The 27980-nt window shown below is 49.4% G+C and overlaps 1 protein-coding gene across 1 annotated transcript in view; it reads right to left on the reverse strand.

Annotated features, from left to right (window-relative positions):
- Positions 1-8427: 8427 nt before the first annotated feature.
- PLXNA4 (plexin A4) overlaps positions 8428-27980 on the reverse strand; it is a 577512-nt gene continuing 557959 nt past the window's right edge. Inside the window, exons 30-31 of the mRNA XM_084633028.1 lie at positions 13342-13492; positions 8428-10366 (exon numbers count right to left, since the gene is read on the reverse strand). Coding sequence (XP_084489154.1) covers positions 10271-10366; positions 13342-13492 — 247 coding nt within the window. The 3' untranslated portion in view covers positions 8428-10270. The remainder of the gene's footprint in view (positions 10367-13341; positions 13493-27980) is intronic.

The following is a 27980-nucleotide window of genomic DNA, read 5'->3' on the forward strand; positions in this document are numbered from 1 at the left end:
CCTGCTGGGCTGCGTTTTGCTGGCTGTCTCTCTTAACGGGCTTGTAGCGTTGCTTGAAGGCCAATGCCATGTTAGTCCCTCTGGCTTATTGCTAAAAGCAGCCAAGTCAGCAGGCTGTAAATTGGCCATTCAGCTGTCTCAGTTTAACCAAGGCAGGAAGGGGGGGGTGCTGTTTGGGTGCCACAGAGAGGGCAGCTTGACCCCGCATCCTTCCTAATAAGAATTGTGTTGAAGTTGCTGGTACATGCATTTTAGAAGAGCAGGATGTGGCTCAGGAATGTCTACTGGGGCCTCAAGGCTGCAAACTCTGGAAAAACCCACACCTGGTAAATCGATAATCAGAAGGAGCCTCTCGCTTGACCATTGAAACTGCTTACTTAACAAGCTTGCTTTAAGGGACATGTCATTCTATTACTAATGTATAAATAAGGGGGAAAAGTTTGAGGTAGGGGGACTCTTCAGGCCTGGACTCTCCCTCTGGATGCATCTTGTGTTCCCCACCAGCAGATGGGCTGCCGCTGTGCCACTCGAGAGCCACACTCAGCTCTGGTAATTATCAAGGGTTGGGGGTGTTTTATTAACCTGTTGCAGACATCTGTATAAGTGCTTGAGACTAAGTAAAGTTTAGCTTTAAGTGAAAGCACGCTTGTGTTGTCCTGTTTGTGCCAGCCATCCATCGGTCGGACGGCCGTGTCTCCCCTGATCTATCTCCTGACACCACCTCGCACAGAGTAAAAGTTACCAAGAGCTTTGGGTTGCAAGAACCCCGGGTAACAAAAGGGAAGACCTGGCCGACTCCTCAGCCATCTTCGAGCTGGCCAGGTGACTCCCAGCCCCAGCACTTAAGGAGCACCAGTGTCAAAGAGAAGGGGGGACTAGGTTACCTTCTCTCCACCCTTTTTGTAAACTCAAACTGTTGATCTGGCGAAGCTTTCCACCATGCTCTAGAACTGCTGGGAAAACAGGGGAGGGGAAATATCATGACCACTGTGTTGAAGGGTTTTTTTTTAACATGTCAAGTGGTATCAAAATTTTAATCTGAGACACACTCCACCCTGGTGTGCGTTTGGGGTGCAGGCTGGGGCTCTCCTCCTGCCTCTCTGGGTCGAATTCAGCTCACCCCCCTCCCCCCCGCAGTTCCACACAGTCATAGACGTCAGGGAATCACAACATTGTTATTTTTTATTTATTATTTTTTAATAAACTTTATTCTATATTACAAATAGGTTTTTTTTTTGTTCTGGACTGCAAAATAGGAATGCCTTATATTTACATACACAGGTATACAATTAATTATAACAAAGGTACAGAAGCTTTGCCTTTACCAAGTAACAACGGCTTTCCAATTTAAATAGTAGAGAACTTTCTTCTTTGTAACTAGGATCATTTCCAAAGAAAAGAAACCAACAACGACAACAAAAATGATCCCAACCTCCTTTCTAATGCGGTCGTCTCTTTGAGGCGCACAGTAACACTGTCGTCCAAGGATATGTCTTTACGTTGAGTTCGTGTTTAAGGTGGAAGCTTTATCAAAGCCAGCGGGGAGCGTGAGCCATCTGAGAAAATTTGTGTCCAGTTCAGAAACTAGAAAGGGACTGGCCTGTTGCTTTAAATGATCCAGCTGTCACTTATACTGGTTTGTTAGCCAAGGCAGTGTTTGGGGGGCCTTTGAGAGCATGGTGGGCTAGCACCTAGATCTCCCTTTGATTCCCCCCCCCCACCTCACTGTGTTGGAAAACGGTTTGCTCCCAGGATTTGCAAAAGGCCAGCACTGACATTTAAACAACACAGAGTTTGTGCAGGATATTTCTGCGTTGGCTTGGACACGACAGTTACTGTGCAGGATGCAGCTTGTGCACTGTCGGGTTGCTGGCTTAGCTCAGGAAGCCGAGACAACTAGAGAAAAGATGTCTTTGAAGAGGGGTTTCAGATCAGAGAGATGGCTGGTCAGCCACATGGATCTGTTCTCTCCTCATGTTCTCCTTGCTTGCCATTTACTGGAAGCTATTCCGTCTTTAACAAAAGCCTCCCTCCCCTATGGCAAAATTCTGCAGGGGGAGCAGAATTTCAAAGTCCAGCTCTCTGGATACTTGAAGGTATTCAACCAGCAGAACGCTGGAGGTAGAAGAGGATCTTATAGACAGTGGCATAATCTAGATCTGTGAATCAGACCCATTGCAGGTTCTGGGCTGGACAGCTCATTGCTTGCATTGGGGCAAGGACCTCACTGAAATTTGGGCGGCTCTGTTGATGTCAATGGAACTACCCTGGTTTACAGCAGCTGAGAAGCTGGCCCAGTGGCTATCCTGATCTGAGTGTATAATTTTAGTCCATCTCTGCCTCCCCTCTGCAATCTTGCAGATTAAGCTGCAGTGCAGGGTATGGGACCCCAGGTCCATATCCCAGGCACACAGGAATGCAGCCAGCTTGCAGTGTGCAGAGAGAAGGAACCCAGCAGAGGAATTTGAGAGAAGAACAAAAAATCTGCTAACAAGCTGAATCCTGCTACAGCTGAGCAGCTGCAAACCCTGCTGGACTCAATGGAGTGATTTAGGAAGGAGCCTATCTCAGGATCTGACCACGTGTATTTTCATTGAAAGGGAAATGCAGAAATGTACTAACCACAGAATGTTTCCCCTCTCTTTTAATATAAAGGTTTCCTTTCCCTGCCTTCCCTGAATGTTGCTCCCAGGTGAAAAGTCTCTTGAAGGTGATCTGTTTCCAAGTAGAAACAAATTTTTGAGGTAAACACTCCATTTTTAGAACAGAAAGCCAACAAACAAACAACGCCGACAACAACAAAAAATCGCACTCGTGACCATTTCATCAGCATAAGCAGCTTTATATTTGCGCTCGCTTATTTATTTTTTTTGCGGGGTAAGATTTTCTGGGTTTAAATCTTTTTTAGACATCCTTCTGCAAATTAATTCTCCCCCTTAAGCCTGGGCCCTGCTGAGCACCTCTAAAATAGTGTGGAGAACTCAGAACTCAGGTGACCAAAATAATCCTTAATACTTAGCACTTCCCATTTTCAAAGTGCATTGCAAACAATCATTAACCCTCAAGGCCTCGTGACAGGCACAGCTACTCTCCTGTTCCATGGGCAGGGGAAGCGAGGTTAAGGACTTGCCCAGGGCCAGGCAAGGAGGTGGGTGCAGAGCTGAGATTAGAATTCAGGCATTCCTGGCGCTGGACTCACTCCATTAGACCAGGCTGCTTCCCTAAGAACGGGAACAGCAGCTGTGTCAAAACTAGAAAAGAAAGGGTGAGAGAATGAGTGTGGGAGGCATCGTCCACCCCATGCACAACGGTCCTGGCAGCTCGCTGAATCACAGTGGCAAGTGGTCCTCGTTTGCATCGCAATCCACAGCAGAACACGGGTGGTCGCTGGGCTGCTCAGTCCCTGCTAGAGTAACCTGCTTTGCAGGTGCAGTGGGCCTGATCCATTGATTTCGGTGGCACTACCATGCACTGATTTACACCAGTGGAGGATCTGGACCGCGGGGGTCTTTTCCTGGTGGCCATGCAGAGCCCCCTGCTGGGGGAGGCCCACACATTTACTTATCACACCCTCTTCCCTGCTTCTTTAGCCCTGCACAATCAAGGAGGAGAGCTTGGGGGGGAGGGGGGCTGGATTTATGGCTGATAGCTTCTCTGCATGTGGCATTTTCAAACCAGGGGGTGGCCTAAACTAGCACAGAATGCCACGGAGCTTTGGTGATGAACAAACCCCTGAAGTCTGAACTAGGGGGTGTTCTCTGAAGTCTCCACAACAGGGGCATCTGGACCAGGGTTTGCCCATACTGCAAGTTGGGGGCAGCTTCCAAGACCAGAAGATGGGGCTGCTTCCATATTTCAATTTACCTGGTAATGTCAAAGGGACACTAATAAAGTTGTGTGGCCTATAAATAGCACTTTCCAAACTTCAGGGGGGTTGCTGCAGGGTTCCAGGACTGTCCCTAGCAATGATTTTTTTTAAAAAAAGGAAAAACTCATTACCATCTTTTCCCCAAAAAATTTACACATTTTTTTCTTCAACCTTTTCTTTTTAAATTTAAACCATTTTCACCAGCTCATAGATTCACAGCGCTTAAGGCCAGAAGGAACCATTAGATCATCTAGGCTGACCTCCTGTAGTACAGAACCCCAGGGTTAGACGGAACCACAAGGGACATCTAAGCTAACCCCCTGCCAAAATGCAGGATTTGTTGGGTCTAAGCTGTCCAAGAGAGATAGCCATTGAACCTCCTTTTGAAAACCTCCAATGAAGGAGCTTCCACAACCTCCCCTGGCAGTCTGTTCTATTGTTCCGGGGCCTGGGCAATGGGAGTTGGCTGCGTTTAAGTCTTGTTACTAGTACAAAGATCTCCAGCAGAATCATAGACTCATAGAACCCCAGAGTTAGACGGGACTGCATGAGACAGCTAGTCTGACCCCCTGCCAAATGCAGGATTTGTTGGGTCTAAGCCGTCCCAGACAGATGGCCATCCAGCCTCCTTTTGAAACCCTCCAGTGAAGGAGCTTCCACAACCTCCCCTGGCAGTGTGTGTTCCATTTGCCTACTGTTCTTACAGTGAGGAAGTGTTTCCTGCTCTGCTGGAGTTTGAACCTGTTGCCTCTTGTCCTGCCCTCTGTGGCAAGAGAGAACAATTTTTCTCCATCTTTTTATGGCAGCCTTTCAAGTATTTGAAGACTGTGATCATGTCCCCCCTTAATCTCCCCTTTTCCAAACTAAACATACCCAGTTCCTCCAGCCTTTGCTCCTATGACTTGCATCCCATCCCTTTGATCATCTTTGTCGCTCGCCTCTGGATCCTTTCCAGTTTCTCTACATCCTTTCTATATAGCGGTGACCAAAACTGGATACAGTATAGCTCACAGGCCACTGAATTTCACCCTGCTGCATGTGTATTTACCTCCATAACTTGTATTTGACTAAAGCATAACTTCCAGACAGGCATTCAGGATTTCAAGACATCAAGAGGTGGAGAATTCCTTACTTCCCTAGGTAGTTTGTTCCTATAGTCTCCACAGTTGGTCAAAAAATAAAAACAAGTGTGTGTATGTGTGTGGAGTTGGTGGTGGTGGTGGAGAGGGTTAAATTTAGTTACAATCTTGCCAACATTTATTTTTCAGATCTCAAAATGCAACGAATTTCAGATAGGTTTAACTGAGGGGACCTTGAACAAGGACGTCCCCGCTGGACGAAACACAGTTCATTCTCCTCACCCTGGCTTTTCTGTTTGTCTTACTGAAATTGCCAGTGACTGAATCACAGATAATTAGAGCTGGAAAAATCAATCAGAGTAGGAAACGCCTGTCAATTTTCTGCTGCCATTAGGGCCTGATCCAAACCCCCCTGGAGTCAGTGGGAACGTTTCCACTGACTTCCATAGGCTTTGCGTCAGGGCCTTACTTGTCACTCTCATGTTTTTAAGGCTGTTGCTGTTGATTAAAGTCTTTTCTCCAAATCCCAATGTTCAAAATGAGCAGCAGGCCACAAGAATGATACTCTGGCCATATTCTCCTAGCAGCAGCTGAGTGTAGGCCTGCCATACTAATAGGAATAGATGTCAGAGGCAGAAAAGACAAGTACAATTTGAGTTTTTTGTCCATCCCTCTGCGAGTACAGGATTGTACTTTAGGCCCATGTGTAGAGTCACAACTCAGTGCTATTCCCAGCCCAGTTTAACTGGACTCCATCCATTTGGGTTTCTAGCACTTCTCGTGGGAGACTATGCCACAAAGTGATGGGTCCATCCAAAGATCCAAACTTTGTGTCCTCTACATTAGAGCTTATTATTAGGCCATTTCCCCTTGATATCAGCCAATGTTTTCTTGTGCTGTGTCATCTCTTGACCACTAGTTACATCTACCTGTGGACTGATGTGAGTGGCACGTAAGCCTTGTGCTGGCTCTCTACACCAATGGTGAAAAAGGCCATTAGCCTTTAAAAATTCTATCTCTATTAAAGACCAAAATGTGAATTTGTTGCCCTGACCCCAGCTTTCATTAGGGTAAGAGCCTCCACTTGGGGATGATGGTTAAGATAGTTCAATTAGCAGGCACGGCAATTTTGACAAGCACTACAACTATCAACCAACTACCAGCTGGCAAAGCCTCTTAAGATCTTAGCTTTCATGCCTGGGCACCAAAATCTGAATGAGACGAAGAGGTAACCACAGGGGTCAGAGCCTCAGCTTGTGTAAATCAGTGCTGCAGCTCCTTTAAGCCAGTGGAGCAATGCAGGTGTCCAATAGATGAGGATCTGGCCTATGAATTTAATCTGCCTAGGACCAGTGTGGGGTCAGTCCCATCTGCAAGGAAGGAGAAGGAAGGTTCCAGGATTTCTCTTGGGTTTGTATCATCCCCACGCTTCACAGTGTTTGTTAAAGGTTCCACCTTTACAGACCGCAAGGTATGGCTGCACTGCTGAGTTACTCAGCCACTGCCCCTAGCATGCTGCCTGTCCGCACACAAATCCCTCTCATCGGGCTAGCTGGGGATACAGATGACACTACAGTCTGGGTTCCGTTCTCACTCAGGCTGGTACGCTACCCACCTTGCAGTGAGGACTCAGGCTAAATCACTCGAGGGCTGATCGTCCTCCAGGGCCTGCCCACAATCCCCCCAGGCACCCAGAACAGCAGCCAAGTTCTCCCACAATTCACGAGGAAAGAATCAGAGAGCAGCTCATCTTACGCAGCACAAGGAACCACGGGAGGTGCTCTGGGAGTCCTAGCAACACAGTGGAGCGGCGCGGCACCAATGAGGACAGGGTCACTTAGCAGTGCTTTGTAGCGTGGCTGCCCCATGCTCAGACCCAGGTACTGATCCCCCAAGTTAACTCTGCAGTGACACCATTCCTCTACCTATACCCACAGGGCCAGGGCTGGGATCTGTCTGCCAGAGTCTCCCAGCCCTGCCGCCTGACATCTGGTGACATTCAGAGCTCTTTAACTGTCTTGCCTGCGGCATGTGGGTCACACCCATGAAATAGCAATAACTGACCTAGGAACTCTGGGCCCTGAGGCAAAGCCAGGAGTGTGGAGCTTTTCTCCACTGATTTCAGTGGGCTTTGGATCAAACCCTCAATGGGTAGCTTAAATCCCAGGCCTGAGCGTGACGTACCACACAGGTTGGGTGGTCACAGGCAGCCGGAGAAAAGACATAGGCAAAGAAATCAGGAAAGTAACTCACCTAGATGATAGCAAGGCTCATTCTTCCTTCTGTTTGTGTGGCTTTGTTTTTAATTGTATTTTACATGCACGTAAAAAAATTAAATTAAATTAAATTGGGGGGGGGTCAAGACATTTCTTAGGACTGTGGGGACAGGGGAGGTGGGAGTGGGAGGGGGGCACAGGGGGATGGAGAGCAGAGCCCACACATTCACATCACAATTTCGGCACATTTTCAAGGCAAAAACCAACCAACCAAAAGCTCAGATACAAAAATAAAAATGAAGCAAAATATAGATTTGTCTAAAATCCTCAGGGGTGGGGGGAAAGGAGGGGGTCAGGGTTTGAAGCTCACAATGCTTCCTGTTTCCAATGAGTTTTTCATTCTCACCATTTCTATGAGGTGTTCAAGTTTTTCTTTGACAAATTAAAAAAAAAAAGTTGAAAAATTCTGTACCGGCAAAAAATTTAAATAATAAAACCTGCAAACTCTAACCAGAATCAGGACACGTCTCTTCTTTCCCAGTTTTTTTTTAACTTCTCTAGCTGTGCAAAATCACATGTGTTTCCTTCAATACCTCTTTTATATATATACATATAATGTCGTCTTCCCTCCCTTCACATGTGCAAACAAAATCCATCTCTGGGCAGCACAGCTGGCTGCCGGACACTCATCTCTCCAAAACCAGCTTTTTATCCTTAGATCTGACCAGCCTGCTGAGTAAAAGTCATGGGAATAGGGTCTGTATTTATCATTTGTGGCACTTTGTCAAAACCTTTGGTTTCTTTCATTTTTAATTTTTTAATGTATTTTTTTAAAAAAGCAATTTTTGTGTGTTTCCTTATCACCCATGGCTCTTTCCACTCCACTGCCATAACCATCTAATCAGGGACACACTGCAACCTAACCAAATTATTAAAACCATGACGTTGCCAACCCAAACCAAAATGTCCCCAGCACTCAGTCCTCTAGCAAGTGTTGAAATGTCCATAAGGTGCGTGACAAGTCAATCAGTTGACCAACGTAAAAGAAAGCAAGCACAACGAAAAGAAATCACACACACACATACACGTCTGGTATTTAAAAACTAAAATGTGTCCCTAAGCTTTGCTGTTTGAATATAAATCTTACAACAGCCTCCTATCTACTGTTGAAAGCACTGTCTCTGTATTTAAGTGTGTGGATGAATGAAATCAGCTTGATAACTAATTCTTTTCCCCCACCCTGCCCACCCTTCAATTCATGGGCAATACGCTGTCACACAGTGCTTTTGCTTTCATAGCAAGATATATGAACCAGACCGGATCTGACCATCACCTCTCCATCACACCTAACAGATGTCCTCTCTCCTGCATCCTCCAAAGCCTATCCTCTGTGGACGGAAGCAGCTGGCTGCAGGCGGCTCCAGTCCACTCCTGTGCATGTTTTTTGCAAGCACTCTTGTTTTCCTTGAGGGATGGGTGCAAACCCATCGCCTCCTTCCATCCTCGCTCAGTGTTGTGCCAAAATCGAGGTTTTCTGGTTTGTGCTCTGGGGTCGGTGTCTCTGCCACGCTGAGCTGAGATGGTATCAAAGTAAGCAGTTTGCGATCGTACAAAACGAGAAGAGGACCGGGTCTCTCCTGTGTTTCATTACAAGATGGCTTGGACCTCGGAGACGCAGCTGTTCTGGGGGAGTGGACTGGTCAAGCATCATCTCCCATCCATGCCCATTCCGAGACAAACGTAACCTCGGGAGGGAGGGGAAGTAGATGAGTGCTGGCACTGGGGACGGAAGGAGCAGGGAGATAGTTTGCAGGCACCAGCTGTGCTTTAAAAACGAGTCAATTGTTGGGGAGGGAGATGGGAGTGGGACATGAGGAACGTCTGGGGACAGGGCGGGAGAGCAAGGGGGAAGAGGGTGGCTCGGTGTTGCTGAAAAACAGTCACTTAGTTTGGAATATTAAAGAAGAAAACTTTGCACTGTTTTTAAGAAAAAGGCCCACTACGTGTGAGGTCACTTCCCCCCTAGAAGCGAGGTCACTTCCTCCTGGGAGCAGCCTGAGAGGAAGTTATTGACTATTGTCCCACGGACCTACCCTCACGCTTTGCAGCAAACACCCCACATTGTTCAACAAAAACCATCTTGTTCCAGCTCAGAAAGAGACACAAACAAAAATCCCGTGGTAGAACTTATCCATTTCCTGGGCTATCACGATTTTGAAGGCCAGAATGAAGCGTGGCTCCTTGTGGCTTGTCTTCTCCAGGGCGTGTTTGGAAACGGGGTGCTATACGCCACCAGGAGGACACGGTTACCACCAATGGGGTCCAATTAGGCAGAGAGCCTTTTGTTGCAGTTATACAGTCGACAGGACACACCAGGAAAGACTGGGAGGGACACAGATCTGTTTTAAAAATAATAATAAACGTACGAAAAATGGGGCAAGGGGCAAGGTGAGGCCCCACCTTCCCCCAATCCCTGGAGAACGGCTCACATTGCTGTTCACCCAGACAGTTAGAGTCCCCAGTGCCACGACGGTCTTGCTCCAGTTTTAACCAGGTCCCTGGGGCTTCCCAGAACTGCCTTGAATTCCCTCCTCTGGGATTGAGGTTGACCAAAGGCGCTGGAATGGCTCTGCTGGAGGAGGATCCAGGTTCATTCTTGCCCCCGTTAGGATCCCTGGAGGCAGGCGAAGAAAGGGGAGTAGCTTCCCCTTGGCAAGACTCTAATAATACTGAGTTTGTTTCCACGGCCGCTCCGGGGCTATGGGACCAGGAGGGCAGTTAAAGCAGCATGGCAGAGGCCACCTTCCAGTTTCCCATCTGGATACAGCTGATATGGTATTTCTAGGGTGAGGGAGGAAGGAGGAGCTGTGAACAAGAGAGCTCCACCTGAATGTCTCGATGTCCCCCAAAGCTGAGATTCCTCCACCATCACTTCCCGGGAATCCCTGGGGCCTGGTCTATAGGTTTGGAGAGAGGGGGAAAGAGGGGAAGAGAGAGAGAGCGCTGATCAGGTGACTCTGCTTACACTTGCACTTGGTAAAGATGGTGATCTTGACTGAGGCACGGGTTGGTTTTTCCCTCCCAGGGCTTCCCTGGCAGGCCAGTTCTCAGCTGTCTATGCTCATGAGGGTTATGACTTGTTCAAGTTTGTAGGCGAGTTTCTGTTTCCCGGCCTGGTCGTCTTGATCAAGGGCTCCGAGAATCTGCAAAGGAGAGAGAGGAAAGATGGCGGCATTAATTACAAGCAGGCCCACGTCCTGCCTCACAAACGAGGGTCAGGCTGTCTGTAGATGGGATGGGGGATTGGGTCAGCTTAGCCCATGGCCTCACAAGGCATTTTACCAAGCAGGGAGGGAGTTTCTGACAGGACAGTGATTGTGCAGGCCGAAGCAGCACCCCTTCTGCACTTAGCAGGGTGCTTTCACTGTCTGGGCCTTACAAGCTACTCCCTTGAGAGAGCCTGCTGGCTGAGACAATGGGGTTTTCCTCTAATCTCTTCCCCAGCTGTCCCAGGCTCTGTATGTCTGCCTGTCAGACAGATGGGGCCTTGGCTTAGCGCCTCATTCAAAGGCAGGCCATGTGCAGTGCTCCAGGCATCGCCTCTCCCGCTACACACAGTGATGCAGAGGCCCGTTGGTGGTCCACTGCTCTGTGTCTGCAGCCTGACGTACTCGCTACACCTCATGCTGTTGTCGCAATCTGTACCAAAGAGGTGTCACGTGAGGGATCATATACGAACTGGTGGCACACGGGTGCCACCAATCACTGGCATGGTGTGTGTACAAGGTGTGTACAAAGGGTTAGCAATATGGGCTAGAATTATGTTCTTAAAATGTGTTTGGCAAACAAGGCATAAGCCCAGTCTGCCCTAGACAAAGGGATGGGGATTTGCTTGGCTGAGCAGCCTGCTCATCAGGCAAGTGACAGTGAAGGTCCATTTACAGAGACGGTAACCAAAGCCATCAGCCTAGTGAGTGGGGGGCAGAGCCACTGAACTAACACCAGCGGGGAGGAACCAGCACGAAGTCTTCAGCAGCCCGCGTGACCTCTACAATCCGCAGGAGAAAAGGAACGTTATCTGAGAACACATTTCAAAGGTTCCCGGTTTGTAAAGAGAGTGGGAGCCCATCCCTAAGTTATCCTTCACCTGACGAAAAAGGAACCAGGCACTCTGAGATGTGTGAAGGATCCTGGCCAGACAGGCAGGAAAAGACACGAGGTGAGAAACCCTTCTGGGAAGAAGAGAGGCTAATTTGTTAAATCAGGTTTTGGGCTTAGAAGCGTATTTTTACCTTTGGTTGCTTGTAACCCTTCCTTATCTTTATTCCTTTATGCTGGTATCACTTAATCCTAAATCCTTTTGTTAAATACACTTGTTTTACTTTGCACTGATTGGAGGGAAGTGTCCAATTCACCCTACCAGCCACAGAGTTCAGTGGCTCATAGGCCATGTGCCAGCCCCTCTGTACAGGGCAGAATCTTAGCTACGTTACACTCACCCTATGCGGCAAGAGGCGCCCAGTCAAGAGAAGGCAGACCTGGGACTGTAGGGGACTACAGGGCCTTTAACAGAACAATGCTGTGGATTTTTGACATGAGTGCTTTTCGAGTACTAAACACCGTCCTTGTCCTGGTGTTGCTGCAAAGGGTTATCTCGTTAACCCTTCGCATCTGGATACTCAGGTTCTGATACCAAGTAGGGGCTTGATCCTGCAGCCGTTCGCCAATGAGTAGTTCCAGCAGAGTTACTCCACTGAGTAAGGGCCTAAGGGTTGGGCTGTAGATCCCAAGTGAAAATGCTGTTAGCCATTTAAAGTCCCAGTCCTCAGTGGCACACATCATGACAGCACTGCCCCGCAAAGCACACCTGGCCTCTCTCTGCTCAAGAGAAGCTGGCAGGACCTGGAGCAGAGCCGGGTGAGAGCCCTGGACTGGAACAGCAGGGGAGCTGCAGGTTTAGGGCTAAGAAACCCTGGCAGAGGGAGGTGGTGCCAGACTCTGGCATAGCAGCTATTACTGAAGGTCAGGATGGAGATGCATTGGGGACTCAGGGCTGAAGTCACAAGGGATGCTGCAGAGATGTCCCTCGGACTGACTTTGCAGGGAATGCTGCCCAGTACGGTGCATCGGCAGAGCTGTTCGAGGGCTTGGCACTGAAACGGCGTCAGTGCGCCAGCCGAGCTGTTAGGAAACCTAATGACCAAAGAGCAGGGGATGTGGGCTGCAGGTTTGGCTAGAAGTGGCCGAGTCAAGCAGTCTGGGGGCACTGCCTTCCAATGGCAGTGTTGTGATGCATAGGGTGGGGGGAATAGTTTGCAGAGGGCCTGCTGGCTCTAGCCAGTGCAGTTAGCCCCTGTCAAACACCAGGTCCACTCACAAATAGAGCCCTGCATGGATACAAATTTATAGCCGAGGATGCGGATATACGCGGATATACATTTGTATCTGCGCAGGGCTCGGCTCACAAACACTGAGAGAAGTGAGAGCCCTCTCCCCTGCTCATCTCTGTCTGGATCTGACTGGGGAATGGCTTCTGTTTCTCTAGCGGCCTGAGAGAATTTTTTTTCCCTGCTAATCCCTCGCCTTAGTGCTGGCAGATGTTGGCCATCCGCACCAGTGGTTAAATCAGCTCTTTTTAATTAGACTGCAGAATTTCCTGCTTGCCTGGAGTAGCTCATGAGACACAGCCCGGCTGTAACTAACGCCCCTTCCCAGGCAAAACTCTCCTCATTCCCGCTTTGCACCATGCTCAGCTGGACAGCCTGAGTTTATCTGAGCTGAAATCAGCTTCCTTGTGTCTCTGCACCCAGGGTCTCCAGCATGGTGCTGGTGCCCATGGACATTCAGTCGCATGGGGCTCGGGGTGCTCTATGGCATGGGGCTCGGGGTGCTCTATGGGATATAGAACAGGAAGCAAACACTGGGAAGTAGACCCTGAAGGGCCCAATTCACCCCTGGAGTCACTCCACAGCGAGGCCAGGCTGAGAGTGAAATAACAAGGGAGGACAGCAGGCCAGGTGGGACGCCTGCGCCCAGTTGCTGCTCTCCATCCCTTACCCGCACAAGCCCTCTGTTGAAAATAAACCGGACGCGCACTGGTGGCCGATGGGGTTTCTGGGCTGGCCAGCCCGTGCCCTCAGGCAATCTGGCAGCACACCCCACTTCCCCTCTCGCTCACCTCCTCACTGTACTTGCCCACGTAGGAATAGATCTCGGAGAGTGCGCTCATGGTGTTAAACTCATTCATGTGCATGCGAGACTGCTCCGCCAGGTAGGCGTTCATGTCCTGGTCGCTGATCGCCGGCATTTTGCCAATGTCCGAGTAGTACCTGAGGGGGGAATGGAGAGAGCCACATGTTTGCTTGGGGAACAGGCGTGGATCTGGGCTGGCCAGGGCTGCCAGTTAACAACAGGCAGGTGGTATGGAAAAGCTATGTGCGTATTTGCAGCATGGGAGCTGGGGCACTTCCTGGGTGTGAAAACACAACAGCCCTCGGAGGGGGTCAGCATCCTTCGCCTCATGCTGCAGATGGGCAATCTGAGGCACAGAGCGGAAAAGTGCCCCTAAGTGCCTCTAGTGAGTCAAAGGCAGAGCTTGGAAAAGAACCCAGACCTCCAGGCTCCCGGTCCTGCGCTTTAACCACTGAACCACTCTCCCCAACGTGGGATCACCTCCCCTAAGAATCCAAGGTAAATCTTCCCCCATATCCACAAAAGACTAAGCACCCTCTATCTCCCCCCTCCCCCTCTCTCCCCCCATGATGTTGTGTTCCAAGGGCAGATCTTCATGCTCGACTGGCACCCACGCATCAGGGGTTGTTATTTACGACAGCACCCACCGTGTGCTCTAATCAGCCTCAGGGCTTTGGAGATGGTAGGACACCAGCTGGGGCCTTAGACAATTATTGATGGTTCCGGGGATTGCCTGCTTCCCCCCAGTGAGCTGGAACATGCAGTCCTGTTGGGTGACAGCACAACATATAGAGAGGGCTAGTCCTGAGAACGGACACCGCCAACACGGCCAGGCTGCAGCTCAGCTGTGGCTTTCTTCTTTGGCCCTGTCTAAGGAACGCTGTGTCCTGCCCTCACTGTCCTGCTCGGCACCAGGAGTCCCGTGCACTGGCCAAAGCTGCCGCCCTTCAGGCGGGTGAGCAGTGGCAATGCCGGTTCAAGGAGAGCTGTGCAAGGCAGAAGAGCAGAGCTGGGTCCAACCCAAAACCCAGGCTTCAAACAGCCCCCGACTTTGGGTGAGTTCAGCTCTGGAGCTCAGTTCTGCAGCTCTGGTCCAGTTCTGCTGAATCAAAACCCCTGTCACGCACAACGTGGGATCAAGCCAGTGCTTAGTGCTGCGTGGGGACTATGGAACCAGACTGCCAGCCAAGGGAATCGGAGAACCCCCTTGCTAGGAGCAGGGGATCTGGTGCTCTCGTGATGAGCAGAGAGCCCGAGCAACTGCATACAAACCACCCCCACATGCCAGGATAAAAGGTACCTGATACTGATTTAATACCGGACAGGCAATTTTCTAGTTCAATAAGGGACATCCCTTGTAATACGGGACTGTTGGCAACCCCATGCCACACCCACATCGCCAACTGCACATATGCATGCCCCCAGATGTCCCCCCCCAGCCTGTACCCCCACGTGCATCCCTGCATGCATCTCCTCTCACCCCAATATCTCAACACAGACAACCCACAGTACACACAACCTATACCAACTCCATTCACACCCCCATATGCATCCACACCCATGTCCACACTCCCATACACGCTCCAACCTTCCCAGCATGTCCCGCCCACAACCCCGCTGCACCCTTGCGCCCCTCCCCACCAAAAATCCACCAGCATCTCCCCTTACTTCCCCCCAGATCTGTCTTATAAACACACGTGCTGGCCCAGTGCAGCAGTGAGCTCCCTGTGCACCCAACCTGCTCAGGGGCTGAAATCCCAGCCCCAGTGGCAAAACTCCCATCGACTGCCATGGGGCTGGGATTTCCCCGCCGGGATCTGGAGCTACGGGGCTATGGCTGCTGCACAGGGCTTTGCACACCAGGCTGTGTCTCTGGAAGGAAGTTGCTATTTTCAATGTCCTTCCTCCCCCGGGTACAGCAGGTCTTGGAGGACAAAGTTTGCAGAAGGCAATCAGTCACTGTCACTCGCAGCTGTGCTCTGCTGTCATCTGGTTAATTAGACACCATCATTTACATTTTTAATTTTTGCAATTTGACATTTTGTGCATAAAAAACCCCTGTCGCCAATGGGATCCACAATTTTATAATTAGGAGGCAGAAAGGACAAGGAGCCAAAATAGCTGACAGGTGTCCTGTAAACAGCTCCGAGCCACCTGCTGAGCCACAGGCCGCCTTCCGGGGCAGGGAAATTGGACACTGACGTGCTGTGTGAGAATCCCTCCACAAAGCAGGCAAGGGAGCACTGCAGACAGCGAAGTCGTCGCCCACGAACCGGGGCCCTGCGCGGGGCAGGGGATGGCCATAAGCTGCCATGGGAAGGTCAGGCATGTTGTAGTACCCCACCCCGGCACCTCCAGGCAGCGAGGGTGATGGATCACTGATTGCGTCTGCCTGCTCACATATACTGCTTATAGCACTGGGTGGCTCTGAGTTACTATCCCCACTTCACAGAGAGGGGATGGGACAACTCCGAGCGTACAACAGAGCAAGGACTAGAAGCCAGGTGTCCTGACGCTCAGCTCCGTGCATAGTCTACAGCTTCCAGCTAAAGACTCCTGGAGGCTGGGGAGAGGACAGCGCAGTCTCCAAGACCCTTGGTCTTTTTGCTGAGGCTGCCAACGAGAGCACCAAATCAACGGCAACCATGGTGCTGGTTTCTGTAATAGAGGCACCTGTCCACTGGGTACTGGACTGAGAGCCAGTCCGGAACCTCCAGGTCTCCTGACTGACAGTCTTGTGCCCCACCCACTGGACTGCACTCCCTCAAGTGGAAAGTGAGCTTGGCGTGGTACTTGCCTGACAAGCCTTTGCAGCCTGCCCGGCCACTCTGATAACTGGCTCCAGAGCCTGATAACACAAAGGGGAAGAGTCTGGGTTCAGGCAGAGCATCCTGCAACCTCCTCAGGAACCAGCTCTGCAGAACCAACTCCAGAAGAAACAGCAGAGCTCAGTGAATCAGATGCCTGCTGCCCATGGCAATGGTTAGTGGGCTCATCAAGAGCAGCTGAGGGGAAATGTCGCCTGGCAAGCACAAACCGCACACTCAGCCCAGGCTCTCCCCACATTTACTGTTGTCCAGTCAGCTTAACTTCAGTACCCGGAAAGATAATGGAGCAAATAACTAAGCAATCAGTTTGCAAACACTTATCAGGTGATAAGTAACAGTCAGCATGGATCTGTCAAGAACAAATTGTGTCAAACTAACCTGAAAACTTTCTTTGACAGGGTAACAAGCCTTGTGGATGGGGGGGAAGCAGTAGATGTGGTATATCTTGACTTTAGTAAGGCTTTTGATACTGTCTCGCATGATCCTTCTCATAAACAAACTAGGGAACTAGAACCCAGATGGAGCTACTACAAGCTGGGTGCAGAACTGGTTGGAAAACCGTTCCCAGAGAGTAGTTATCAGTGGTTCACAGTCATGCTGGAAGGGCATAACGAGTGGGGTCCCGCAGGGATCAGTTCTGGGTCCAGTTCTGTTCAGTATCTTCATCAATGAGATTAGATAATGGCACAGAAAGTACACTTATAAAGTTTGTGGACAATACCAAGCTGGGAGGGGTGCAAGTGCTTTGGAGGATAGGATTAAAATTCAAAACGATCTGCACAAACTGGAGAAATGGTCTGAAGTAAATAGGATGAAATTCAATAAGGACAAATGCAAAGTACTTCATTTAGGAAGGAACAATCAGTTGCACACGTACAAAATGGGAAATGACTGCCTAGAAAGGACTACTGCAAAAGGAGATCTGGGGGTCCTAGCTGATCACAAGCTAAATATGAGTCAACAGTGCAACGCTGTTGCAAACAAAGAAAATATCATTTGGGGAGGTATTAGCAGGAGTGTTGTAAGCAAGACACGAGAAGTAATTCTTCTGCTCTACTCTGTGCTGATTAGGCCTCAACTGGAGTATTGTATACAGTTCTGGGCACCACATTTCAGGAAAGATGTGGACAAATTGGAGGAAATCCAGAGAAGATCAACAAAAATGATTCAAGGAAACAAGAGCAACAAAAATGATCCTAGAAAACATGACCTGTGAGAGAAGATTGAAAACAATGGGTTTGTTTAGCCTGGAGAAGAGAAGACTGAGGGGGGACATGATAACAGTTTTCAAATACATAGAAGGTTGTTACAAAGAGGAGGGAGAAAAATTGTTCTCTTTAACCTCTGAGGCTAGGACAAGAAACAATGGGCTTAAATTGCAGCAAGGGCGGTGTAGGTTGGACATTAGGAAAAACTTCCTGTCAGAGTGGTTAAGCACTGGAATAATTTGCCTAGGGAGGTTGTGGAATCTCCATCACTGAAGGTTTTTAAGAGCAGGTTGGACAAATACCTGTCAGGGATGATCTAGATAATACTTAGTCCTGCCTTGAGTGCAGGTGACTGGACTAGATGACCTCTCAACATCCCTTCCAGTCCTACGATTTGATGAAACAGGGTCCCTGCTGCTCCTGCTCAGTGCTCCTGCGTTGCTCTCAAGAGGGGGATTTTGGGGGCTGGGTAACCTCTGTAATGGTTCTGTCGGAGCATAATCCCAGGCTCCTCTGCGTTAAAGCTTCCCGTTAAAAGTACCCAGCTGGCTGAGAAATGAACACATATTTTAGCACATGGAGGACTCTGTGGCTAAGTGCAGCCAGCGCAGCTCATGGGGAAGATAGGTGGGGGATCGGAGCCCACGGTACAATGTGAGTGCCTTGATTTATGGAACTGAAGAGTTGCCAGTGGAGAGAAGCCCTGCTCTTTATAAATATTCCATGGGCGCCCTCCCACTGGGTGAAATGAGAGAGCACCGGTATTACATCACATTCAAAATCAATAAGGCCTTTGGTGAGAAGCTGCAGCACACTGTGTAAACGGGCCTGGCTTGAGAAGTAGTCTGAACCCTACCTTGCCCTCCAGTTAATAGTGTCATCAGAACGGTAGGCTGGGAGGAGAAATGTCCCCTGGCAAGCCCAAACTGCTCACTCAGCCCAGGCTCTCGCCCACATTTACCATTGCTCTATCAGTAGCATGGATCCCTTACTTGTGGGAGCTAGGAAACACCCCACACTGGCTAACGGCAGCTATTCCTGAGTGGAACAAGTCCCAGCCTTTGAGCGTGAAGCTTCGTTTCTGAGGGGCAGGGCTTTGAGGCAGGGTTTCCTGGTTTCTGATCCCAGCTCTCATGCTATCTAACTTTGGGCAAATAACCTGGCCTCAGTTTGCCCTTCAGTAAAATGGGGATAGCAATGCTGTATCCACCTCACTGGGGAGTTGTGAGAATTCGCAGCAGGGCTGTGAAGATGGAAAGTGCTATACAAATGCTAATGGTCAGATTGTGGTATTTCGCTGCTTGCCTCAATAGGAGGCAGTGTGGAAACCCAGTGTCCATTGGGGAGGGGTGCCCCAGCGAGGTGCGGGCCAAGGGACAGCGTACTGAACAGGCTGTGCTGCTCTGCAGGCCCGTGTGGCAGGAGAACTGGGTCGTGGCTTGAATGGGATGCACTGACGGGGCACTTCCTGCACGCCCCCTCAGTGCAGGGATTGCAATTGTGGTCACAGAATGAGAACCCAGGACTCCCCTGGCTCTCAGCACCTCCATGTGAGGGGCTCTCCTAGCCTGGCCTCATGGTATTTTAACATGGCCCTAGGCAATGCCCCCGGTAAGCCAGGAGTGTCAACTGCTCCTCCTGTAGGCCGCAACCCCTCTGCAAATGCCACTAAAAGGCTGTTGGCATAGACGGGCCCCTCTCTTCTCCCAGGCACAGGGCAGTAATAATGCTGCCCACAGGTGAGGCTCCCAAGGTGGAGGCGGTGTCCCCGCACAGACAGTTTCTCTCCCCATCAACAGGCAATCTTAGAAGAGTCGTTCTCCACAAAGCTGCTCACCATTGGCACCTCACATTGAGTGGATTCAAGATGGCGACTGACCATGAGCAGCCTCTGCAGGACCTCACACAGCCCTGCACTTTGTCCTCCTACCATTTTTCCAGTGAATTGTAACCCTCTCCCAGGTGCCGGGTTGAGAACCCTAGAGACTGATGCCCTGTGTGTGTGCAGAATGGGCTCTCCTGAGGCGGGCCAGGTGCAAGCTAACCCCACCCTGTTCCCTGTCAACGTGCCTCATACCTAACCTGGAGGAGGCTAAAGTTCAGGCTCTAAGGCCCATTCCTTGGCTTCCCCACTGAGACTGCCAAGAGGGGGGCCTGTTCTCTAAATTGGTGGTGGTGCATTTTGAGAGGTGGACACTGGACCAACTACAAACCGGACTGAGAACCAGCAACAGGCCACTGCGCAGCCAGACAAACGCAACTGGAGCTGCTCGGGAATTTGTTGACAAAGCACTTGTCTGTCCACACTTTAAGTAAGGTGAAAGGCTCCTGTGAGAAATACCCGGGAAGAGGAGAAATATATTGCTGAGACGAAATACCTTGCTGAAGAGCCTCGTGCTCTTGAAAATTTTTTGAAAAAAAAAAACCCATTTCAAAACTGTCAAAATGCATCATGTTGACACTTTTTAAATGAAAAATTCCAGTTTTCGGATTTAAAACTTTTTGTTTAGAAATGTCAGCTAATTAGACTGAAAAAGAGTTAGAAAAGGTTGAAATCAAAACAAATGTTTTGAAATTCTCAAAACGAGACATTTCAATTGACCCAAACAAATCTTTTTTCCGGTGTTTCAGTGTGTGAACATTTTCAAGACTTTGAAGTTTGGTCCCAATTCAAGATGGGGAAAAATGTTCGACTCTCAAGAATATTTGAAGGACAAGAAAACAGTTTCCTGGCCAGCTCTAATCACATCAATCTTCAGCCCCTGCTTCATAGATTCATAGATATTAAGGTCAGAAGGGACCATTATGATCATCTAGTCTGACCTGCACAATGCAAGCCACCAAATCTTACCCACCCACTACTGTAATAAACTTCTCACCTATGTCTGAGCTATTGAAGTCCTCAAATCATGGTTTAAAGACTTCAAGGCGCAGAGAATCCTCCAGCAAGTGACCCGTGCCCCACGCTGCAGAGGAAGGCGAAAACCCCCCAGGGCCTCTTCCAATCTGCCCTGGAGGAAAATTCCTTCCCGACCCCAGATATGGTGATCAGCTGAACCCTGAGCACGTGGGCGAGACTCATCAGCCAGACACCCAGGAAAGAATTCTCTGTAGTAACTCAGATCCCTCCCCATCTAACATCCCATCACAGGCCATTGGGCATATTTACCACTAATCGTCAAAGATCAATTAATTGCCAAAATAAGGCTATCCCATCATACCATCCCCTCCATAAACTTATCAAGCTTAGTCTTGAAGCCAGATAGGTCTTTTGCCTCCACTGCTCCCCTTGGAAGGCTGTTCCAGAACTTCACTCCTCTGATGGTTAGAAACCTTTGTCTAATTTCAAGTCTAAACTTCCTGATGGGCAGTTTATATCCATTTGTTCTTGTGTCCACACTGGTACTGAGCTTAAATAATTCCTCTCCCTCCTTGGTATTTATCCCTCTGATATATTTATAGAGAGCAATCATATCTTCCCTGCCTGGGGCTTGTAGTGATGTCCTAGTTTTTCAGGAGGGAGCTAGTGGAGAGGAGCTTCCTGCAGGGAGAATGCCAGGCTGCCTATCACCATGTGAATCACCTTCAGCCAGACGTCTTCCTCCTGCACTGTATACAGAGTCGCCTTCTCTGTGCCGTGCTGGTGAAGTGCTTGGAAGCCTACCACTGTTTAGTGTCACAAGGACGTGGACCAGTACTTGTGCTGCTGCCTCCCCTCCACTTCTCTCTCTCGACCATATCGTAACCCAGCTGCTCGGTATAGCTGGGTGACAGCCCAACAGAGGTGGCACTTGAGTGGCATTCCAGATACCAAGCTCAAGTGCCTGGGATGGCATGACAGTTCAATTTACAGCGAGCCAGCTCCAGCAGCCTGCTAGGATTGGGAGCTCTGCAGCTTGAGTCTCCTTTGTTACTCCAGATCAGTCATCCCTGCAGAAAGGCAGGGACAGCAGGGAGGGGAGATTGGGAGGGGGAAGACGGCACCTCCTACAGCTCCAGTGCAGCCCGTTTTGTGTGGCCTTCCTTCTTCTCTTTGGTGGTTAGCGACCCATGTAGGTGGGGGTGACTGTGCTGCACAATGGAACGTGTTCAACTCATCGGGAGTTGCCTGGGCCCTTCCCAAATCCTGTCATTCTCTGGGATTAATCAGAGATAAATTACCTTGCCCACTTCTCCCGCATCCAGAAACACAGTTGTGCAGAGATCCCTGCTCAGTGCTACTGCCCCTGGGGAGGGAGCTGTCTGCATCTGAAGCTCAGACAGGGCTCTGCTTGGCAGAATTGGATGGGCTGCTGTTTGTAACTGGGACGATTAATATTGATTTTTATTTCCGTGCGGTTTTTTTCTATTTGTAACTATGGTCGAGTTCAGGATCCTGACACAAGGAAGAAAGGAGAGCAGCAGAATACAGACCCTGGACTTCAGAAAAGCAGACTTTGACTCCCTCAGGGAACTGATGGGCAGGATCCCCTGGGAGGCTAATATGAGGTGGAAAGGAGTTGAGGTGAGCTGGCTGTATTTTAAAGAAGCCTTATTGAGGGCGCAGGAACAAACCATCCCGATGCGCAGAAAGAATAGCAAATATGGCAGGCGACCAGCTTGGTTTAACGGAGAAATCTTCGGTGAGCTTAAACACAAAAAGGAAGCTTACAAGAAGTGGAAACTTGGACAGATGACTAGGGAGGAGTATAAGAATATTGCTCGAGGAAGCAGGGGTGTAATCAGGAAGGCCAAAGTACAATTGGAGTTGCAGCTAGCAGGGGATGTGAAGTGTAACGAGAAGGGTTTCTATAGGTATGTTAGCAACAAGAAAGTGGTCAGAGAAAGTGTGGGACCCTTACTGAATGAGGGAGGCAACCTAGTGACGGATGATGTGGAAAAAGCTGACGTACTGAATGCTTTTTTTGCCTCGGTCTTCACAGACAAGGTCAACTCCCCTATTGCTGCATTGGACAGCACTGTATGGGGAGGAGGTGAGCAGCCCTCAGTGGTGAAAGAACAGGTTAAGGACTATTTAGAAAAGCTGGACATGCACAAGTCCCTGGAGCCGGATGCAATGCATCCGAGGGTGCTGAGGGAATTGGCTGATGTGATTGCAGAATCACTGGCCATTATCTTTGAAAACTCATGGCGATCGGGGGAGATCCCAAACAATTGGAAAAAGGCAAATACAGTGCCCATCTTTAAAAAAGGGAAGGAGAATCTGGGGAACTACAGACCGGTCAGCCTCACTTCAGTCCCCAGAGAAATCATGGAGCAGGTCCTCAATGAATCCATTTTGAAGCACTTGGAGGAGAGGAAGGTGATCAGGAACAATCAACATGGATTCACCAAGGGCAAGTCATGCCTGACCAACCTGACTGCCTTCTATGACGAGATAACTGTCTCTGTGGATATGGGGAAAGTGGTGGACATGATATACCTTGACTTTAGCAAAGCTTTTGATGCTGTCTCCCACAGTATCCTTGCCAGCAAGTTAAAGAAGTTTGGGCTGGATGAATGGACTATAAGGTGAATAGAAAGTTGGCTAGATCATCAGGCTCTGTCATAACCATACAGCTAGGGTAAAATCCCTCCTTTACCTGTAAGGGGTTAAAAAGCTCAAATAACCTGGTTGGCACCTGACCAAAAGGATCAATAAGAAAAGAAGATACTTTCAAATCTGGGGGTAGGTTTTATTTGTGCTCTCTTTGTTGTACTCGCTCGGGACAGAGACAGGGACCAGGTAGGAAAAGAACATCTCCTAAAACCCTACCTGAAATAAGCATCTAAGATTACAAAAATTAAAGATTACAAGTAAAGTAAAGCAAGGAAATGGGTTAGATTATCTTTTGTTTTAGCTTGTGAATTTTCTGTATGCTAAGAGGGAGGTTTATTCCTGTTTTTGGAACTTTGAAGTTGAGCCTAGAGGGGAATCCTTTGTGTTTTAAATCTTTTTATTACCCTGTAAAATTACCTTCCATCCTGATTTTACAGAGGTGCTTCTTTTACCTTTTTCTTTATAATAAAGTTCTTCTTTTAAGAACCTGATTGATTTTATTGTCCTAAAGGTAAAGGGTCTCGTCTATACTTTTATTAAAGGAATTGGTTAGTATATTATTCTCAAGCCTCCCCAGGAAAGGGGGTGAAGAGACTTGGGGGAATATTTTGGGGAAACAGGGACTCCAAGTGGCCCTTTTCCCTGGATATTTGTCTAAATCACTTGGTGGTGGCAGCAATACCGTACAAGGACAAAGACAGGAATTTGTGCCTTGGAGAAGTTTTAACCTAAGCTGGTAGAAATAAGCTTAGGGGGTCTCTCATGCGGGTCCCCACATCTGTACCCCAGAGTTCAGAGTGGGGAGGGAACCCTGACAGGCTCATTGGGCAGTGATCAATGGCTCAACATCTAGTTGGCAGCCAGTATCAAGCGCAGTGCCCCAGGGGTCGGTCCTGGGGCAGGTTTTGTTCAACATCTTCATTAATGATCTCGATGATGGGATGGATTGCACCCTCAATGCAACAAGTTAAAGAAGTATGGGCTGGATGAATGGACTATAAGGTGGATAGAAAGCTGGCTAGATTGTCGGGCTCAACGGGTAGTGATCAATGGCTCCATGTCTAGTTGGCAGCCAGTATCAAGTGAAGTGCCCCAAGGGTCGGTCCTGGGGACGGTTTTGTTCAATATCTTCATAAATGATCTGGAGGATGGTGTGGATTGCACTCTCAGCAAGTTTGCAGATGACACTGAACTGGGAGGAGAGGTAGATATGCTAGAGGGTAGGGATAGGATAAAGAGGGACCTAGACAAATTAGAGGACTGGGCCAAAAGAAATCTGATGAGGTTCAACAAGGACAAGTGCAGAGTCCTGCACTTAGGACGGAAGAATCCCACGCACCGCTACAGACTAGGGACCGAATGGCTCGGCAGCAGTTCTGCAGAAAAGGACCTAGGGGTTAGAGTGGACGAGAAGCTGGATATGAGTCAACAGTGTGCCCTTGTTGCCAAGAAGGTCAATGGCATTTGGGGATGTATACGTAGGGGCATTGCCAGCAGATTGAGGGACATGATCGTTCCCCTCTATTCGACATAGGTGAGGCCTCATCTGGAGTACTGTGTCCAGTTTTGGGACCCGCACTACAAGAAGGACGTGGAAAAATTGGAAAGCGTCCAGCGGAGGGCAACAAAAATGATTAAGGGACTGGAACACATGACTTATGAGGAGAGGCTGAGGGAACTGGGATTGTTTAGTGGCACAAGAGAAGAATGAGGGGGGATTTGATAGCTGCTTTCAACTACCTGAAAGGGGGTTCCAAAGAGGATGGATTTAGACTGTTCTCAGTGGTAGCTGATGACAGAACAAGGAGTAATGGTCTCAAGTTGCAGTGGGGGAGGTTTAGGTTGGATATTAGGAAAAACTTTTTCACTAGGAGGGTGGTGAAACAATGGAATGCGTTACCTAGGGAGGTGGTGGAATCTCCTTCCTTAGATATTTTTAAGGTCAGGCTTGACAAAGCCCTGGCTGGGATGATTTAGTTGGGGATTGGCCTGCTTTGAGCAGGGGGTTGGACTAGATGACCTCCTGAGGTCCCTTCCAAGCCTGATATTCTATGATTCTATGATTCTCAGCAAGTTCTTGGATGACACTAAGCTGGGGGGAGAGGTAGATACACTGGACGGAAGGGATAGGGTCCAGAGTGACCTAGACAAATTGGAGGATTAGGCCAAAAGAAATCGGATGAGGTTCAACAAGGAGAAATGCAGAGTCCTGCACTTCAGATGGAAGAATCCCATGGACTGCTACAGGCTGGGGACCGACTGGCTAAGCGGCAGTTCTGCAGAACTGCAGAAAAGAACTTGGGGATTACAGTGGATGAGAAGCTGGGTATGAGTCAGCAGTGTGCCCTTGTTGCCAAGAAGGCTAAAGGCATATTGGGCTGCATTAGTAGGAGCATTGCCAGCAGATCGAGAGAAGTGATTATTCCTCTCTATTTGGCACAGGTGAGTCCACACCTGGAGTATTGCATCCACTTTTTGGGACCCCCACTACAGAAAGGATGTGGATAAGTTGGAGAGACTCCAGCAGAGAGTGATGAAAATGATCAGGGGGCTGGGGCACATGACTTATGAGGAGAGGCTGAGGGAACTGGGATTGTTTAGTCTGCAGAAGAGAAGAGTGTGGGGGGATTTGATAGCAGCCGTCATCTACCTGAAAGGAGGTTTCAAAGAGGATGGAGCTCAGCTGTTCTCAGTGGTGGCAGATGACAGAACAAGGAGCAATGGTCTCAAGTTGCAGTGGGGGAGGTCTAGGTTGGATATTAGGAAAAACTATTTCACTAGGAGGGTGGTGAAGCACTGGAATAGGTTACCTAGGGAGATGGTGGAATCTCCATCATTAGAGGTTTTTAAGGCCCAGCTTGAGAAAGCCCTGGCTGGGATGATTTAGTTGGGGTTGGTCCTGCTTTGAGCAGGGGGTTGGACTAGCTGACCTCCTGAGGTCTCTTCCAACCCTAATTTTCTATGATTCTATGATTCTATTTTAATTTTCACAGATGTGGGAAATTCAGGGAGGAGTTAGGGCAATGCTGACAGCAGGGCCCAAGACACCCACACGCTGGGACTTGGCGGCAGGGGTTGGGGTGGGGGGTGGGCTGTCGGCCTGGTACAGCTAAGCTGAGACCCCTGGCCAGAGCTGTGAGTATGGAGATGAGCTCTGGGCCGAGGGGGAGGCCACCCCACTGTTGAACGGCTTCGCCCGGCGATGACCTCTGTGCTCCGGGCTGGTGAGTGAGCGAGCAGTGAGGGAGCCATGACAGCAGGGCTGCTGCAGGGGGCTCCCTGCACGGCTGGTGACTCTGGATCCCTGCAGGCGTGAGGTGTGGGGAGTGGCAGAGCAGAGACACCCCAGCTGAGGAGGAGGCCATCCCACTGCTGAACAGCTCCTGCCTGGGGATGGCCCCCACACGCTCGGCCGTTGAGTGAGTGGGGCCATGACAGTGGGGCTGCAGAGGGTGCCCTGCAGGGCCACGAGGCTGGTGGTGCGGGGGAGGCTGCGCTTGCCAGTTGTTCTCAATGGATATTCTTCTTCTTCAATTTCGATGTGTCAGGTGAAATTGACGTTTACCAGTAATGCGTTTACTTTATTGTCTCCAACTTGTATGACCCACTGGATCATTCCTCAGCCGATGCGTCTCCGTTAACACTGCCCCTCCGCCCCCCAAATGCTATGCAGAACAAGTAGCGTCCACAGGAAGGTGTGACAGGTTGGAGGGGAGAGGAGGCAGAACGCTTCCCTGCTTTAGGCACTTGGAGACACAGTCCTTGGTGAATTAAACTAGACATGGCGGGTGTGAATCCAATTGAACAAGGCATCCCCAGTTGACCAATCCAAGTCCTACTGGCTGCCTGCCCTGCCATCTCCACCTGCTGCTCCCTATCCCCATCCCCATAGCTACCTCCAGCATTCTCTGGCCATGCCTTCCATGCTCATGGGTCCAACCTTGGTGGATCCATGGACCCTCTCCCAGCTTGGCTGGATCCTCCTCTATCCACCCCTGCATATACTCTGGCTTATCTAACCATGCTCATCACCATGATATTGCAGCAGCTGGGCCCTAACGGGCTGAGAAATCGGTTATCAGAGAGGCTTTTAAACCATGTACCCTACAACCAAACTAGGCTGGCTGTTAGAGAACTCACCAGTTTCACTTTCTCCCATCACAGTCCGACCATAGCTAGGTGAGTTCTTAGTACATCTGTTTCTTAGGAACCAATTGATGTAGTATCCAAGCCCATCAGAAATGCATGTAGTAGAGAATCCTGGTAGGTGAAATGGCCAAGTCCTTACCGAGTCTTTACTCAGTTTTCACTTGGCCCTTATGCAGCCAGCCACTTACTTCTGACCTCAAGCAAAGGCCAGGTAAAACTGGAGGAAAAGCTGACCTTGTGGAACAGCTCAGAAATTTCCCATCATTGCAGCTAGCTCCAGTACGGCTTAAACAAAAGCAGGGCTGGCTCGTATGACTGTGCACTTCCGATCCATGCTGGGTGGAGTGTATCAGTCCTGCCAGTGTGCATCTCACGCACTCTTTGCCAAAGGAAAGAAATGACTCTCCTCCCTTCTGCATGCTCCCCGCCCCCTTAGGAGAAAGAGCTTTACAATTAATTATTTCTTTAAAGAAAACCATGCAAAATCACTCAGGGTAATAAACCTGGCCCCTTGGCTTATGCCTGTGGCAGAGGACAATGCACTGGGCACTGGGCACATAAACCCTGTTTTATGGGACTGGTTTCATGAGGCTGCAGAATTACAGCAGCGCCCTGGCATGCTGTCACTGTCTGCCCCGCAGTCACTCATTAACTCATCAAGGGAGAAGAGACCAACTCTGGGCAGCCCTTAGCACTGAACTCTTCCAGGGAGCCCTGGGCTTGGCTAGGCCGTGGAGCTAATCAGGATTTTTTTGTTTTCGTCATTGCTGGTTTGGGATCGTGCTCATTAATAATCGTTTTAGCATCTGAACAGCCTGTAACGAATCCATGTGCTGCAGACAGCAAAGGCAATTACAGAAATAACATAATTAGGGTTATGCAATAGCATTCCGAATGCTGC

The sequence above is a fragment of the Lepidochelys olivacea genome (genome assembly GCF_965140295.1).
Source record: "Lepidochelys olivacea isolate rLepOli2 genome assembly, chromosome: 1".
NCBI lineage: Eukaryota > Metazoa > Chordata > Testudines > Cheloniidae > Lepidochelys > Lepidochelys olivacea.